The sequence below is a fragment of the Aythya fuligula genome, chromosome 1, assembly GCF_009819795.1.
Source record: "Aythya fuligula isolate bAytFul2 chromosome 1, bAytFul2.pri, whole genome shotgun sequence".
NCBI classification, from domain to species: domain Eukaryota; kingdom Metazoa; phylum Chordata; class Aves; order Anseriformes; family Anatidae; genus Aythya; species Aythya fuligula.
In genome coordinates this window covers 10511140-10528931 of record NC_045559.1, presented here as the reverse complement: position 1 = coordinate 10528931, position 17792 = coordinate 10511140, and the positions used below count along the sequence as shown (strand labels likewise).

The window sequence follows — 17792 nt, the reverse complement described above, 5'->3', positions numbered from 1 at the left end:
TATATCCTTTCAGAGTTGTTACAACACTCCTACAACAAAAGACTTTTTTTTCTTCCTATATTTAAAAAGAAATTCAAATATATCTTACTTTTCTATTAATCACCTTCTTTTGGTGCCAGATTTGGTGAGTGAGAACTTTTATGTATCCACAAAATGGAAAAACTAACTCTGTAGATGATACATAGTGGCAGTATCTTCAAGATTTCCACCACTAATTCAAATTGTAGACTTTCCTTTTCTTAAGAAAACAATTTTTACAGAGTACTTTTCTCCTTCCAATAAATACTGGACATGATAATATAGATTTACTTCTACCTAAAACTACCAAATTTCCTGTCCCCAGCTGTCTATGCAACCTCGTACCTGCTGTTACTGCTCATTTTCATATTGAACTGAAACCCTTACGCAGCAGATACTGACAGCAGCAGGCTACTGAAAAGAGCTGTAGCTTAATTACACTTACATAGCTTAGACAATGAAGTAAACATTTCCATAAAGAACTGTTTTACTTACTTCTTCAGAGAACAGTAAGTTTAGTAAGCACCACAAGTCTATAAAATATTGGGGAGAATAGCATGGGCATCACTTGGCAGCAGGACACTTCCAAGTTTCATAGGTATTTATTTCTATTTGTTTATTTATGCATTTTCAGCAGATCAAAGTGAGGAAATTTACCTGTATTCTGAAAATTGAATTTCCCTCATAGACTTTAATGGGAGAGGTGAAACAGAGCAAGAGGCTTAGTACTGGGAAAGTCAGTTGTTTTCCTAGCAACGATCTGTTCGTGTTGGTTTTTAGTTAAGTAAAAAGCAACAATTAATTGTAGGAACAAAAGCATTATTTGCTTACTTTCATCATATGTGTACTCAATAGCCAAGCTACCAGTCAGGAAGGCCACATCCAAGGTAAGATTTTAAGAAAAAAATATTAAAAATCCTTGGAATGGATAGTTATTTCCACCTCCAAAAGGAAGTATTCAGTAAAACAGCTCTATGTGACAAAAATAAGGTGACAGACATTAATAAAGCTTCAGTTCTTCAAAGAAGCAGTGGCAGGATTCCCTGATGTCAATCATATTAACCAGTAGAGCAGGGCAAGAGGCTCTTGCTCTTTTATCATCAACATTATTTTAAGAATTTATTATGTTATTTTCTAATCATGCAACCAATTGAAAACAGTGTTGACATGGCTTAAATCCTCTTCACTGAATTTTTAGAATAGTTGTTCCAGATATTTATTTATTTATATATTTTTTTGGAAGAAAAGTAGGATATTGAGGCAGCATGGCAACTACAATCAACTTTTTCACACAATTCTCTTCAGTCCATGTCCAAGGACTTTTTCAAACATTTTACTTCAATCTGAACTTAAATTCACTGAAGTTAATAGAACACCCTCTAGAACAGGTTCAGTACGAACATATTTTTCATTATATATTAATGGGAAGTTATGAATAATGCTACTGTACTCTCAACCTTCAAAAAATCCACTCCTCTTTGGGAAGAAAGATTCATAATATCCCTTTGAACTACCCTGGTAGACGAGTAACAAAAGTTAACAATTTAGAATATCACTTTCTCCCTCTCCTTCTACCAGTCAAACCTTCCTCAATATCCTTACTATTTCCCCAAAGAATGACAAAAGAAATAGAATTTTATGTACATGCATGTGTACATAACAAAGTTCAGCAGCTACTTTGTTTAAAAGAACTGGTTACGTATATAATAAAGACATACAAATAACTATCTTGCATTTTTCACTCCATTCCTGTAAGTCAAAAGCAGGATGGCTAGACATGATTGTACAAGACAAAAATCTTTCAAATATATTTTAGTTTTTGGTAAATATATTCTTCCAAAATGTTCAGGAAACTTCTAATTTTCTCATCATAGTAACTTCCCCAAAAGCATAAACAACTGAGAATGACTTCTTTTTATAATGCAAAATGCAATTGATTACAAAGAAGATTTCCAGGTGGGAAAATGAAATGAATTTGTTAGCAGCTAATTAACCTCTGTATCACACTATCCAATCTGTTTAATTAAAACAGCAAAGTATGTTTATTTTAATTTATTCACCATTACTTTCTTTAGTTGATGAAAGAACATACTAATAAAAAAAAAAGTAGAAATTGTCAAAACTGATTGTAGATTTTATCTAGATTGTAAATACTGGGACCAGTACAGTACAGGAGCCTACTTAAACAATTTTTTTGGACATCAGCTTTGCAGGACATTGGCATTGGTGTTCTGAATTCATACTTAAGTATGTGCTACAAAGGAATGAACTAGGCTACACTATTTACATTTCTTGCTCTAAAATACAGAAAGTACAGAAAATACAGACAATAAGCCAGCTCTCCAATGCCAGCAAATCTGCAAAAGAACCTTAGAGGAAATGATATATTTTATCTATACGTATTATATACTTATATATATAGTATATAATATTTACATATTATGTATTTTATCTATACATATATATGTGTGCGTATGTATTATGTATTACTATTTTATATACATACATATATGTTTTTTAAACCATGCACTGGGCAAACTTGAAGACATGAGATTTTGAAATGAGTTTAATAGCTTCTCTTTTTATCTTATCATAAAGAAATAGTATATGGCAAGGAATGTATTACACAAAGTCATTAGGATTAAATTATTAAATTCCAAGCAAAACCACACATAACATTAATCTCTTTTAAGAATCTCATTGTAGTAGGAAAAAAAAAAAAAAAAAAAAAAAAAAGGTCATATTTTGGATACTTGCATAAATAGCAGTGGCTGAGGGGTTTTTGCATCCCTTTCTTTCCTCTTTTTTTTACATACGTAAAAACTAAACTACAAAGAAACTATAATGTTGCATTTCTGCTGGGAAAATAAACACACAGTATATTTGGCTTAGTATTACAATACTGTGTAACACAGGAGTTTTTATCTGAATTATGAAAGTCTAATCCAAATTGTGGACCACATCATATATACCTGACACTGACCTGTGAAGGTAATGATCTCTCTTAAATAAAATTTTTAAAAGAATTTGATTTCATTCCCTGCCTGCCTGAATTCTTTACCTGGTTAATTCAATAGCCTAAAGTCTGTCCACAAAAAGCCACAGAGATGTAAAATATACAAATAGAAGATATATAGTATCTAAATCACATCAATAACTTATCTTATACAGCTTGCATGAAGATTAAAGAAAAAAAGAACCAAATTTCTCCATTTCCTTCTAAGTGCAGAAAGTACCTTTACAAAAGGTAATAAAGTTGAAAGCATTTCATGTCATCTTTTCAGACTGCTTTGGTTCTCAGACATAACGAATGTGACTACCATATGGACTTCTAACTATATTAATGGTGCTTTTACCAAGACAAATCTTACCCTCTTCATTAAGATTCTACTTTAAATGATTTTGCTAGATCTCTGATGTCTTAAAGGAAAACAACTGTGGACAGCAGTTACCAGGCTTAAGAAATATCCCATGCTCACCTAATTAATAAAGAACAGAAGGAATCATAATTTAATTATGCAGCTTTGACATCTATTTTGTGCATGTCTTGCACTGAGTCACTGCAATAAAGCAAAGATCCATGAGTACACCTTATTTCAGAAGCAGTTTAGTAGCATGAGACAACCCAGAAGCTGTAAAATGTCATTCATTTTGCTATTTAACATAAAATGATGAAGACTTTTCTAGTTAATCACTACAAGAAAAAGGACTACATCACAAAACATAATTACTTCTCTTCCTAATTATTGGATACATTCCACTGGAATGCTAGAATTCATGTAGAAGAACTCTGTGATTTAAGAGCTGTATCAATGTCTTGCTATTATAGTTCTTGTTCTGTGTCTTAACAACCACATGAAATTGAAAGTTATCTCTGTTTTCTTCCATGGACCACAACAGGGTTTTTTACTTGCCCTTAATTTGATGCTTATGCCAACAAACTGCAAAGAACTAAGGAAACAGACTTCTAAATGAGCTAGAAGCTTTCCATGCTCCCTGACACAGCTGCTAACTGCATGCCTGTTCCCCTCACTTCCACCTCTGTATAAAAAACTTTAGAAACTGACATCTAATGACATCAGGTATTATTTGTCTATTTGTATATATTGTCTATATTTGTCTATTTGTATATTATTTGTATATATTTGCTATTTAAGTGCACTCATTTCTATAAAAATGCAGCCATACCCTCAGAGCCAGGCTAGGTACAGGCACAGCAGACAGCTATATAGCTCATCAGACTGCAAGGGCTGCAAAATGTACTCAAAGCCCACTTTGCCTGCACCAAATCATTGTAAAAACAGACTGCTGGCTGTCAGTAGGATTGAGAGATCCCCAATCTCTCCTTGGAAACATTCCCTCCCTTAAAACCAGTTTCAGCCCAAGGCTGCACATATGCTCCAAACAGCAGAAGTAGCAACCCTGGATCTTTATTGACAACTTCTGATTTAATGTTCCATTTCTTCATGTTTCTTCTAACTCTTCCCAAATATGCCCAGAGGAGCAACTCAGAGGAGAAGGAAATGGCTAGTTCTAAATCTGCACAACTCGGCACTGGGACAGGCTCCCCAGGGCAGTGGGCACAGCACCACGCCTGCCGAAGTTCAAGAAGCGTTTGGACAATGCTCTCAGGGGAGTTGGAACTGGATGATCTTTAAGGACCCTTCCAATCCAAAATATTCTGTGATTCTATGATCATTTGCAATTAACAAATGTTTAGATGATGTACTCAAGAAGTCTTAGTCCAGACTGTGTGCTCTTCTGTTGGTATCCCTCAACAAAACAAAGTAACACCCTTTGCTGATGTAACACAGCCCTGCTGAAAAATGCCAGCCTATACAAGTTAAATAAAACAAAAATGTTCTGAGTGGTGAAGTGTATGGCAAGACTGTATTTCAGTCTTATTGCAAGCCTACTTTTTCAGCAATGCATAGTTTATAGTATTTGAAGTCTAGAAGTCAGCTAAATTAGTAGAATAAAACAGAAGAGAACAGAACAGAACAGTTCAGCTGGAAGGGACCTACAAAGATCATCTAGTCCAACTGTCTGACCACTTCGGGGCTAAACAAAAGCTAAAGCATACAATTAAGGGCATTGTCCAAATGCATCTTGAACACTGACAGGGATGGGGCATCAACCATCTCTCTAGGAAGCCTGTTCTAGTGTTTGACCGCCCTCACAACAAATAAATTTTTCCTAATGTCCAGTTTGAACTTTCCCTGTACAGCTTTGTGCCATTCCATGTGTCTTGTCCTCTGTTATGCGGGAGAAGAGACCGGCATCTCCCTCTGCACTTGCCCTTCTTAGGAAACTGTAGAGTGACTGCACTGAGTGAAGTTGTTAGCAAGAGGAAATTGGGTGAAATTAAACTTGCTTACACAAGATCATACAGACTGGTAGAAAACTTTGGCTGGAAGTTTTATTTCACTTTTTAAGTGGAAAAAAAATAATCACTCACACAGCATAAAAAGTTTTATCAGGAAAAAATACCAGAATTATATGCAGACACTGAAAAACATCAATAGTGCCAGGCTCCTCAGTTTCACTTTTCCCATGTGTAGCTCTTAAGAAATGTAAAACTGAAGTTCCTCTCTAGAGAAGCAGCAAACCTCACAGGACTAAGAAGAGAATCCTAGCTGAATTAATTATTCATTAGGGGTTATTCATCCATGTTTAAAAGCAAAGATCTGCTCCAAATTAGAATAGTCATATCTTTATATATTTTCAAGGCAGTTAAAATACACAGTAGTTCATTGCAAGTATAGTTTGGGACTACCAAATGGGAAAATGAAAATAGTGTGATAGCATTTTCCATGAAGACATAAATTACATGCAGTTATAGAGTTGGCCAAAAGCTGTCAAGATTTCCTAAAACTTAATGTCCCTCCACGAAGACCTACAGTTGTTTGTGTATGTATTTATGCAGTCCTGATTTGCTCATAGCTGATAGAAAAAGTGAACTGTAGAAAAGTAAATAAACACTTAGCACAGGCCACATTTCTGGTCAAATCAAGCAGATTTTTATTATTGCTTCATTGCATGATGTAGAATAATGTTGCTCATTTTGAAGAGTCTCTCTGCTCCATGTTATGTGCATCTCCTGCTCTGTGGCAAGCCCTCAGAAATACCTGCCATTACTTGTACTTCTATTTATTATTGTGAAGACATAGAAGAGTCAGAATTTCACCTTTTGTTTAAATTTTATGAAAAATCAGAAGTACACTATTCACAGGGGATAGAAGAATAAGATTTCCCAAACCCTTGAGCAAAACACATCTCTTAAAAATAGGATTGACTATTGCTCTTAGAGTATTTTAAATCAATTCAGAATGAAGATCGAATTAACACTTATACCAACTGCAAAATAATATAGACATCAAAACATTTCTGCTTCCAAATACTGCATAAGCCACTGTTCTTAGAACATCAACTTTTGCTATACTTTAGGTACATAATGTCTAGAAAATGCTTTTACAAACTTTTAAATACCCAAGCCTTCCAAGTACCACTTTAGCTCATTTTGCTCTTTCTGAAGATGAGTTGTGACAAAGACAGCCTGAATTTTCATCTAGTATCTTAAAAGAATCCTGTGGCAAAAGAACATTGATAAGTATAACTTTGATAAGTTATCAAAGCCTGCACAACTCCTGAGGTTTTGTCATTTGAAAAACAGGGGGCAATGGAGTGAAGACAAACACAAATACCTCTGCTCAAGAAAAAAAAAATCCAGCCCACCTATCTCAGAATTTCAGAAAAGCTAATATAACATAATATGCACAGTCCCAAGCCCATATCTGTATGCTTTTATTCTTTTTTGACATTAAACACTTTGAAGTATTTTTGGGTATAATTTTCTTTAAATAAATTTGGAAATCAGAAGGAGTAATTGCCAGAGTTTCCTATTATGAATTGCATTCTGTCTCTGAAGTAAGAATCTAAACTTTGTAATATTTTCTGAACTTCTATATATTTTAGAAGTCTGCCTCCATCATGGAAAATCATATTTGAATGTTAGTGTCTTGCTCCATTTGTGCGTGTTCTGTTATACCATTTTTTCCGTTATAAACAAAAAAAAAAAATCCTCCAATCAGTAATTCAAAATTAGTAGGATTAAGTTCATACTCCGTTTCCCAAAAACATTAACACATTTCTTAAATTCAGCAATTAAAAGAAAAAGAAAAAAAAGATCAGGACAACACAAATGTAGTGGGGAATGAGGGGAACTGACATACAGAATTTGCCTAGGACATAATAGAAACTAGTCAGAGCCCAGTAATACTGGCAAAGATAGATAAAGAAGAAAAATACCATTATTTTTAAAGAGATGATATTCAAAAAAAAAAGTTTAAAGACAAAGAAAACAGAGTCCTTCTAAAATAAATCTTATTATATTATTTTACCGATTCACCTAGGATAGTAAAGCAATTGTAAGAATTATTTATCACAAATTTAAATTAGCAACTGAATTTGAAGGTGAAATGTAGAATCATAAAACTAATTAGCTTCATCTGTGTTACATATTCAGCAAAGACTCTTAGAAAATAAGCACAACAGCAGCCTGCAGAAAGCTTTTCTTAACATATTGTACCTCTCTATTGTAAACTAAAGAACCTGCAGGGTGTTAATAAATTGAGTACAATAGCATATCCTGCCTTTAATAAGATTTTTGTTTGGAAAGTGCATTAAAGAATCGTTCAAAAAGATGGCATTAATGCATATACACGGTGCTTTAATGAGAAATCACACCTTTTTTTTTCCCCTTTCCTCCAGTTCCTTTCCTCCATCCCTTTTTCAGAAGCTTTTTTTTTTTTTTTTTTTTTAAATGAGCTGCCTGGTAAATAAGAAAAAGCGTATTAGATGTCTTTTACCATATTTGATTTTTCAGATAAAATATAGTGCTTGAAAGATTCTGCAGTGATTGAAGGTGTTTCATCTCTTTATTCTAAGAGCCTTTTAGGATAGTTCCCTACCAGTGAAGTACTCTGCTGCCCACATGAGATTCTTTCAAAGTTTTGTATTACAAAATTATGCATGCCTATATTCAACATAACAATATTAAGAGATGATAAATAACCAAAAGATATAGCAGAGAAACTCTCTACTTTAGTTACATGTTTAAGAACTCTGCCTACATATAATCTTGATTTTGATTGTAAAGCTTCTATTTGCCACCTTTTTTTATCAAGCTCCTAATTGATTTAAGATTCCTATTGTGTGGGGTAAAAATGAAAATAAAGACAACAGCCATAAGTGTTCAAATGATTAATCATGCTAACCCAAAAGACAGATCCTTTATTCTTTAAACAAATGCATAGAAGAACTGTTCTGTTACAACCCAGATTTTATAAGAAGCCTATAATTTGGTGGATGAAAAATTATATATGAGCCCACTGTGCATGCTTGCAGCCCAGAAAGCCAACTGCATCCTGGGCTGCATCAAAAGCAGCATAGCCAGCAGAGCGAGAGATTGTCCCCCTCTGCTCTACCCTCGTCAGACTCTACTTGGAGCCCTGCGTTCAGCTCTGGCATTCAGCTCTTGGGCCCCCAACAGAAGAGGGACATGGAGCAGGCCCTGAGGATAGCCACAAAGATCATCAGAGGGCTGGAGCACCGCTGAAAAAGTAAAATGGCTGAAATGGCTGAAAAAGTAGAGGTTTTTCAGTAGAAGAGAAGGCTCCAGGGAGACCTTTGCAGCCTTCCAGTACTTCAAAGACGGGAAGAAATTTTTAAAAGGCACATAAAAAGAAGGACGAGAGGTAACGGTTTTAAATTGAAAGAGGGTAGATTGAGATTAGATATAAGGAAGAAATTCTTCACTTGAAGAATTTCAAGTGTTCACTGGAATAAGTTGCCCAGAGAAGCCATGGATGCCCCATCCCTGGCAGTGCCCAAGGCCAGGCTGGATGGGGCTTTGGGCAGCCTTGTCTGGTGGGAGGTGTCCCTGCCCATGGCAGGGGGGTTGGAACTGAGTGATCTTCAAGGCCCCTTCCAACCCCAACTATTCTATGAATCTGTGATTTTTAGACTCAGAATCATCTGAGGGACTATAGGAAGTTATAAAAGGAAAACTCCAGGCAAGCTAGCGAGAAGCATTACCCTTAAAGGTTGTTTTTGTCTTCCCCCCCCCCCCCCCCCCTTTTTTTTTCCCCTTGTTTCTATACCCAACTACTGTCTTCCAGAAATTTGTAAACCAGAAGGCACCAGTGAGACCTTGTGAAAACAAACCTGAACATTAGTGGCATGATGCTGGGGACAGACCAGGTGACAGTGAGATCCCGTTCCCAGTATAGAATGGTAGAAAAAAGTCTGCACTCATCTGATGAAACCTAGAAACCTCCAGAAAGGCATCAGGACAGGCTTGTTCACAGTGAACATTAAGATGAATGTCTTCTTACTAATTCCAGCAATCCTAGGAATGTAAGGTCAGTTCTTCAAATACTGAAACTGTTGTATTTCCTATCCAATTTTGAGAAAGCACTGGTGAAAACTTGCTGAAATGCTTGTTCCTGCAAAATTTGCCCTGCATTTTTACAAATCAAAAAGGTGTGAGCAGTAAGTATCAGATAAACATCAGAACAAACCCTGATACCACACAGTTTCAGTACGTGATTCATTCTTATTTCCTTCTTCACCTCACAATGCACACACATAGCTCTGTCCCCTGAGTGGTAAGATGTCAGAGTCCAAACAATCACTGATGGAAGAAAGGTATTTCATTCCTTTCAGTGAGATATGGCACATTTAATTTAAATTATGCACAAATCAAAGCTATATGTCACATAAGTGAAGGTGGCACACAGCCCTTCAGAGAAGAAAATATCATCTTCCCTAAGACCTTTACCATCTGCCTGTCAATTGAAATCAATCATTCCACATATTTTTTTCCAAGTCACATATGGTTTAGACGTGTGAGGCCTCATCCAAAATTAATCAAAATCAATGGAAGATTTATTTCACAGTGTTTTGGATCAGAACATTGTGTCAAGATACAGACAGCTTTGACACTTTGCCCATCGTTAGCGTTGTTCAAACTTTCAGAGAATTATTAAGTACAGATTACTGGGAAAGGATTCCACACCTAGTTTGCACCTGTGGGAACTGGTTTTACACCCCAGTTCTGGAGCCAAATCTAAACATTTTAATTCCCCATGGATGTCCTTTGTGCTGAAGAGGACAACGAGAGATACAAACCATAAGAGAGCTATATCCTTTCTTTAATGATATTAGAGAAATAAAAAAAATACTTGTTTGTTACCTTCTCTGAGCATCTCTCTTTCAAATGGCAATCTTTAATAAACTGCCTCCCTAGAATGAATCAATACTAACACTAGAAAATTGGTTATTTTGTTTGTTTTCCAGTTGAAGCTTTTAAGATGCAAAGATGCTTTGCATTGTCCATGTATTGTCCATGATAAGTTACAGACAGTCCTGAAATCTAAAATCTTTGATCTGCAGTAAAGGTCATGAGCTGCCTACTACTGCCCTGCTCCTGCAGGTCACCTCTTGGGTCACCCCTATGTATCAACTCTTGTTATGAAAGACTTGTTTTATATCAGTTATCTTTCATTTCTTCGCTGAGCAACTTTTCACTACAATTTTACACAACTGATGTTGATTAAAAAAAAGTCATAACCCCAAAGTACTATTTCTATGACTTCCTGTCTTACTTTTAAGGCCACAAACACAAGCCTATACATTAACATCACAGGAAATGCTGTCTTGGAAGTATCAGGGTACAGGAAATCATCATTTACACAGAAGTTCATAAAATTGTATTGTTTAAAAGATAAGGCATATTGAAAGGATTTTTCATGTGGCATTTTAATGTGATAATTAATTCCTAAAAGTCTGAGTTTCAGTCTTCATATAAGTAAGAGGATGCTAATAGGCCATGCATAAAGACTCTCCTCGCTAAAATACAAATGAAAAATCCCTTATGTTTATACATGTGTAAGTACAATTAATATTGCAACCCAACTGGAAACAAAATTGCTTTAGTTAACCAACCATTGCAATGCAATCAAATGTGGTATCAAATGTAATTGTAGAAGATTCATTTGGGGAATAACAGCAATTATTTCATAAAGAATTCTCCCCTCCTCCTTCCAATTCACATGCACACAATTTTTTTCATGCATCTCTGCACCAGCAAAGTAATTGGACCATCACAAGTGTCAAAAATACCACCATTTCATTCTGCAATACACAGGAAAATTCAAACTGACAAGGCTGTTTCATTTAGCAATATTGGGTTGTACCTCTGATTTGCAACTGCATTAATCTAAAAACGTTTAAGTAGTTTTTATTTCTCCAGCTGTACATGCAGTTAGGGAATTGTGTAATGCTGATGGAGTAGGAAACAAAGAATGGCATTTCTTTGTCTGCCTGAAGCTAAGTACTTTGGATTTCCCTTCACACAACTATTCTCTGAAGACTTAATACTTTTCTAATGTAAGTATTCTTCTAGGGCTGTTGAGGGAAACTGCAGTTCAGATATTTTAATTGACTTTGTGTTTAATCAGAAAACAACCCATATTGCAATCCAATGTTAATGATTTTTTTTCCTTTTTTTTTTTTTTTTACTCAGAAGACATTCAGTATTCTTCGTTAGTATTCTTAATTAATATTCATTTGAATTTTTTTGTATTTTTTAGTAATTTAATTAGTCATTACTAAAATTATTTTGACATTTAATTATCAATGCAAACCACTGAAAACCATTATGATTTTTATATCTGTCAGACACCTAAAAATACTTATGTCAGCTGCAATGTGACTGTCAAGGACATTGATCGTGAACTCATTAGAACCAGAGACTGTCCCAAGTAATTTCTTTCTATAGTTATTTATGTACAGTGCTGCTGGAACAGCTTTCATCACCCTAAAACAAGTCCTGAAAAAGGAAATAAACCTCATACAGCATGATGCAGACCATTCATAATGCTATCAGAAGTGTCAGAAGAAAGGCTATCAGTAAGAACCCTCATCTGCAGGAAGTTTTCCAGTATATCTTCCATATGCCATCACAGCCAGTAGGAGAATGAATTTTCCAGTGAAAATTAAGTTTATCAGAAAGATCTGTGTGCAAACTAATTTGAACAGGCATTTTCTAAAAAGTAGGCCAGAAGAGAAGAGAAGAAAGATTACTTCTGGCAAAAATGGAGCAAATTAAATTATAAGAACCCTAATACATTTATTTGAAATTTAATTGCGTAACCTAATGTCAAGGTTATTATATAGTCCACAGTGTTTTCAGCCAATTTCAAAACAGTAAAGCACAAGCTTGGTTCGCAGTTACTTTATTATAAATCCAAATGCTTTTTTTTTTTTCTTTGCTTTGCTTTTTTTTTTTTTTTTAACTACAGTCTTTTTCTTGAGCCACGACATTAATACAAAATCACATTTCAAGATTACTTTGAGTTCTCTCCTTGGCATTGAATTCTGATGAGACCAGAAGCTTCTCTGGTATAAATGACTCCTACTGAAAGTAAAGGGTAAAAATAAAAACAAAAAGTTGAGACAATGTTGTTGATGTGTTGATGTGCTTCTTACTGGGCCAGTGTACCCAGTAAGAAGCTATATGATTAGAAAGGGCATCTAACCTTATTCACACTGTTTTGCACAGAGTCCATGAAACCTGCAGGCTTTGTTTTCTATGGAAAGCAGAAAAGGTTCCTGTAGCATTCTCATTATTGCATCCCTATGGAACAGGCCTTCTGTATTTTACCACATATTAGAAATTGTGCCTGAACAGATAGCATAATTAAAAGCATTCATGCTGTATCCAAGACCTTCTGCATTCCTGAAAGCCAGTCACTTTTATCTGATTTTTTTTTGTTTTTTTTTTGGGGGGGAGGGCATTGCAGAAAGCCCATGTTTAAGTGTCTGAAGAATACTGGAACAGAACACTTTAGAAAAGCATTGTGCATTTAACTTTGTGCCTGTATGATGCTAGTGGGTGTGCAAACAGTCTAGGTTGGTAGCAAAATCACATAAAAGCACCATCTGCTTTTATTTCTGAAGGAACAAGTCATAATGGCATAATAAATGACTTTGACACTCAGAAGAGAACTGTAGCCTAAAATTAACAGGCTTATAATCATACAGAATAATATAAATTTGGCTTGAATAGTAATAAAAAACTAATGTTGTGCAATTTACAATTGTCTCACTTGTTTTTCAGTGAAATCTGAAATGATTGAAGAAGAAAATTTAGCATTTGACTAGGGTCTCTTTCATGAGTACCAGAATATTGAAGAGAAGAAGATATTAAAGTATAGAGAAGGATTCTTAAAGAAGTCAATGACTCAATATATATGGCTACATAGACAACAAAATCCTTCTCTATTAAGCTTCTACCTACCAAATAAAAACAACTTGTTAAAATCATTTGTATGATTCTGTGTTTCAGTGCTTGGAGTAGCACACGGTTTACTGACAGGAACTATCACTCAGAGATGTCTTCTCTATAATTATTCCTTGTACAGTGAGACAAACATGTTTTGTGTATACCTCAGAACTACATTATTGGGCCTGTGAAGTTCCCTATGAGTTTATGAAGGGTAAAGTCCATTTTATTCTCTAGAGATCTGGACTGAGGCACTGGCTATTGCATAAAATGTCCATTTGTAGGCAACGATTCTTTCTGTGGTGGTTGTATAAACAGCATGTTTTAAGAATATAGTTAACATTAGAATGAAGAAAATTCTGAGAAGGTTAAAAGGAGAAAAACTTACCCCAAACTCATCCCTCCACTGATGAGATGCTTGATACTTCTCTGCTTCTTTAGCGAGGTGCTGAAGAACAAAAAAAAATACATACATTTTAATCTTCACTGATTCTTCACATAGCAAAGCCTTTCTTTTTTATTTTCTTTATATGCATGTTTTCTCTATATAATTCTCTATATATTTACACTTTTGCACTTGAAATTTTTGTATACTTGAGTAAAGATGTACAGTCTTTTCAAAAATGCCATTTTCTATATTATATACTAATTTAAGCACTGAAATCATGCATTAGAAAGCTTAACCCTAATTCCAATGTTATTTAAGATGTTCTAGGTAAGTCTGAAATCCATCAATACTGAAAATACTTTCTCCCTACACACCTTACTTTATACATATGAGTTTAATCTACCATCCAATTACAAGTATTTATTAGAATCTTAAAACATGTAACAAGTATTTTATTAGAATCTTATTGCCCCATCAAATTATCTAGCTTCAATTATACAAAGTACTGACATACCCTGTCATGATTAGGGACCCATAAAAAACACAGTAATTTGGACAAGCTGTAGTCTGGCCCCATGTACTGAATGAACTTTAGCCACCAGAGAACATCAGTAATGGTCCTAGATGGCATTTTTCCAGTTTAAATTAATTTGAAAGAAATCCAGTTTAGACATTTAACCCCACAGGAAGCAAAGGACAGTGCACAGGAATGATTAGATGAGCCTCTTTCAAATCAGTCTCTTGTATAGACATCCACTGTGTTGGTTACAAGTTTCTCCTCAAACAAAATGATAATTCTTTGAAAAATAACTGTTTGGACAGCAGCAGAGCTACCTGATGTGAACACAGCTCATATGGACTCAGCCACGTCCTAATTTCTGAGTGTGACCTTGAGAACTATGTTATTTTATAATTAATAACAGTTTCTGGATAGTCATGGTCCCTTTCTAACAGAATTGCTCTATCCACAAGCTAACTAGGGATGAAAATTCTTTACCTCATGGTGGTGTGTACACAATAGGCCCAACGATCCTTTTAATATTCAGATCAGTTCCTACCCAAATGAGCTGGTGGTCTACGTCATGTTTTCAGTTGAGTCGACTGTCAATTCTTGCTAACAATCAAAAGGGGTATGACCGGAAAGTTCATGGAAGCTGGAATTGTGGAGATGGTGCTGTCAGAATCTCATCTCAGCCCCCGTACAGGATGGCAACCACCATGGTGTCTGATCCCACAAGGACACTCCATCTCCCCCCAACAACTATCAGGTTGAATCAGGTTGATAAATTTCACCAACCAAAACTTAAGACCTTTTCCTTTCTTTTTCATTTGAAATCATCACATTAAAAAATATAATTGTGTGCTCCGATGTCAGAAAATAAGCATCCCTCTTATGTGTTTTATCATCAATTCAAATGATTTTTAGCTCACAAAGTTACTAGCATCTTGCAGGTTTTCCCAACCAAAGCTGCCCTCTACAGTAGCCAAGTACCACATTTACAAAAGCAAAACTGTAATATATCTTGATGCATTACACTGGCAAAATGTAGCCTAACTTCCCCTTGCCCTCAATGGACAAATCCATTACTTTAGATACCTACAGTATTTCCAGTTTTCTGGTAATACACTAGAATAATTTTGTACAAGTACAAAGCAAGATAGAATGCTTACTGACATCTACTACACAAGTAAATAGCTGCAGATAACGCTGCCCTCGTTTCTCTCTCTGTCTGCTTCATAACCTTAAGGTACTCACTAATCTGCAATTCTTCTCTGCAAAATATGTTAGAACCCAAATTTACGAACTCATAAATGGATTATGAACAGAAATCTATAGTAAGTACTAGGAATTTCACATTGGAAGAACTGCAGCCACACCTGATATTCCTCAATTTTGTGAAAAACTAGAAAATTCTCAGCTAATCTGAGCTATAAATCAAGAACGCTAAAAGCAAATTTAAAAAGCTCCTTAGCTCCTCCCCACCTCTCGATTTCTACAGTTCCTTGTGTCTTAGAATAGCTTCCAAACTTAGAAGTTGCCTTTTGCTATATGCTTATAGAGCTTTGCTCATAGGAAAGCACAAGCAACTGGTTATGGAGAAGCAATAATGATCAATGAAAAAAGTCTATGTTGTTTAACTCAAATAAACAAACAAATAAATGCCATTTTAGTGGAACTGCATGTTGCCCCTGTGTACACTAGGTACAGCAAGAGGCTGATTCAGCCTTGTGATGTCTTGCTCATTGCCTACATGAAGAATCTCTGTTTCACAACAATTTAACTTTTGTGCCAGTTACTACACCAGTCTTCCAGAATATATCTAAAACTAGCTGGAGTAAGAGCAGAATGTAGGCCTATTTTTTTTTTTTCCCAGTATTGTATGTCAGAGACAGAATTACAGCCTAGCCAACTTGATATCAGTCCAGTATTGGTTTCCATGAAACAGACCGTCTTTTCCATCAACAATTCCCATAAATGCTATATGAATTATTAATGGTCAGTAAAATGCCTCTTAGCCAGGACTAGAAGAAATCTGTAAAATGTTCACATGAGTAAATCATTTAATCTCTCAAAGTAGGGATGAATATTGTAGTTGCATCTTATACCCCTGCAAGAGAACACTCCTGTAATTTTGTAGCTATGTAAGTATGCAAAAAACACACAGGATCACTTCCCAAAGATCAGTATACTACAGTACTCTGATTTCCCAGCTCGCCTTCAACAGACAACTATAAATGTTCACGGGCAGGATATCACAGGGACAGATCATGCAAGGATTTCATGATCAGAAAGGTGGCTTTTGTTTTGTTTCTGGTGTCTCTTTTGTTGTTTTTGTTTGTTTGTTGTTTTGCTTTGTTTTAAAAGATAACAGAGCTGATAGGAACGTTGTGTATACAAAAAAAAAGAAATCATTCTCTCCTATGTAACATCTTTGATATTTTTAGGGAAGATAAAGGAAGAGTATTAAAAACAAAATAGTAAAAAAAAAAAAAAAGTATTTTGTAAACCTAAGTTGTTCTCAGAAGTTCTTCATTTCTATGCAAGGACAAATTCTACTGCTAGAGATACATGAACTCTAATGACTGAGGCATTCATTCATCTTTCCACAGGAAGAGTGCTTTGTTAAGGCAGAGTAAGAAGTCAAGACTCTATGTCAACAACAGCTAGATTGTGAAGCAAACTCAAATTACCTATGCCCCTTACTGCAACACAAGGAGAGACTAATTTTTCATCTACTAATTTTTCATCTCTCTCAAAGAAATCATGCCTGCTTGCCTTTGAGGTATGCAAATGTCAGGGCTTGCCTTCCCTGTTTTGATGGAGGAGTCTCTGGAGAACACCAACAGAAGAGTAACACAGCAGCGTGCTGACACTCCCCATTTTCGGTCTCATTACAGCACAGGTTTAATAAGGTAACACCTTCTTTAACTCCATGGCCCGCTGCAGCTCCCTGTAGGTTTCTATAGCAAATACTAAAATTTTTGAGGTGGTTATTTTTATGTGTCAGAAGATGTGTTAGAAGAGGTTCTAAAACTAACACACAAAACAGTAATTCTGCATATTAGGCTTCAGTCATTTCTCATTCTGTGCCGTTGTATGAATGCTGTGAACATGACAGCCGTAAAACGTATTCAGGCCTTGAATGAAGCCCTATTTACACCATCTTTTTAGTTAGAGAGGATGAGAAACCAAACACTATTGAAAAAGGGGGGAGGAACAAAACTAATACACAACAAACATTCTGGATTACTTCAAGGTACAACAAAAAAAAAAACAACCCACTCTTTACACTGGGCTGGAGAGCAAGGATTCTCTATTATGGCAGTGATACTCCAATTACTCTGAAATGCTACACAAATTGAGAAACCTTGCCTGCAAGGTTTCTCAAGAAACCTTGGCTGAAAACACGAACAAAATGCTGTAGCATCTATTCCTGTGCTTTTGGAGGATGCCTGGCTGCTTCCAACATGGTTTGAAGTGCTTCCTGGTGCTTCCAGCTATGGGTAGAAGATAGCTGATGCTAAATTTATGAAATG

At 35.5% G+C, this 17792-nt stretch overlaps 1 protein-coding gene across 4 annotated transcripts in view; it reads right to left on the bottom strand.

Annotated features, from left to right (window-relative positions):
* CACNA2D1 (calcium voltage-gated channel auxiliary subunit alpha2delta 1) overlaps positions 1 to 17792 on the bottom strand; it is a 427875-nt gene that overhangs the window by 200687 nt on the left and 209396 nt on the right. For all 4 annotated transcript variants that reach the window (XM_032190143.1, XM_032190125.1, XM_032190134.1 and 1 more), the window contains exon 4: positions 13755 to 13814. In XM_032190143.1, coding sequence (XP_032046034.1) covers positions 13755 to 13814 — 60 coding nt within the window. The remainder of the gene's footprint in view (positions 1 to 13754; positions 13815 to 17792) is intronic.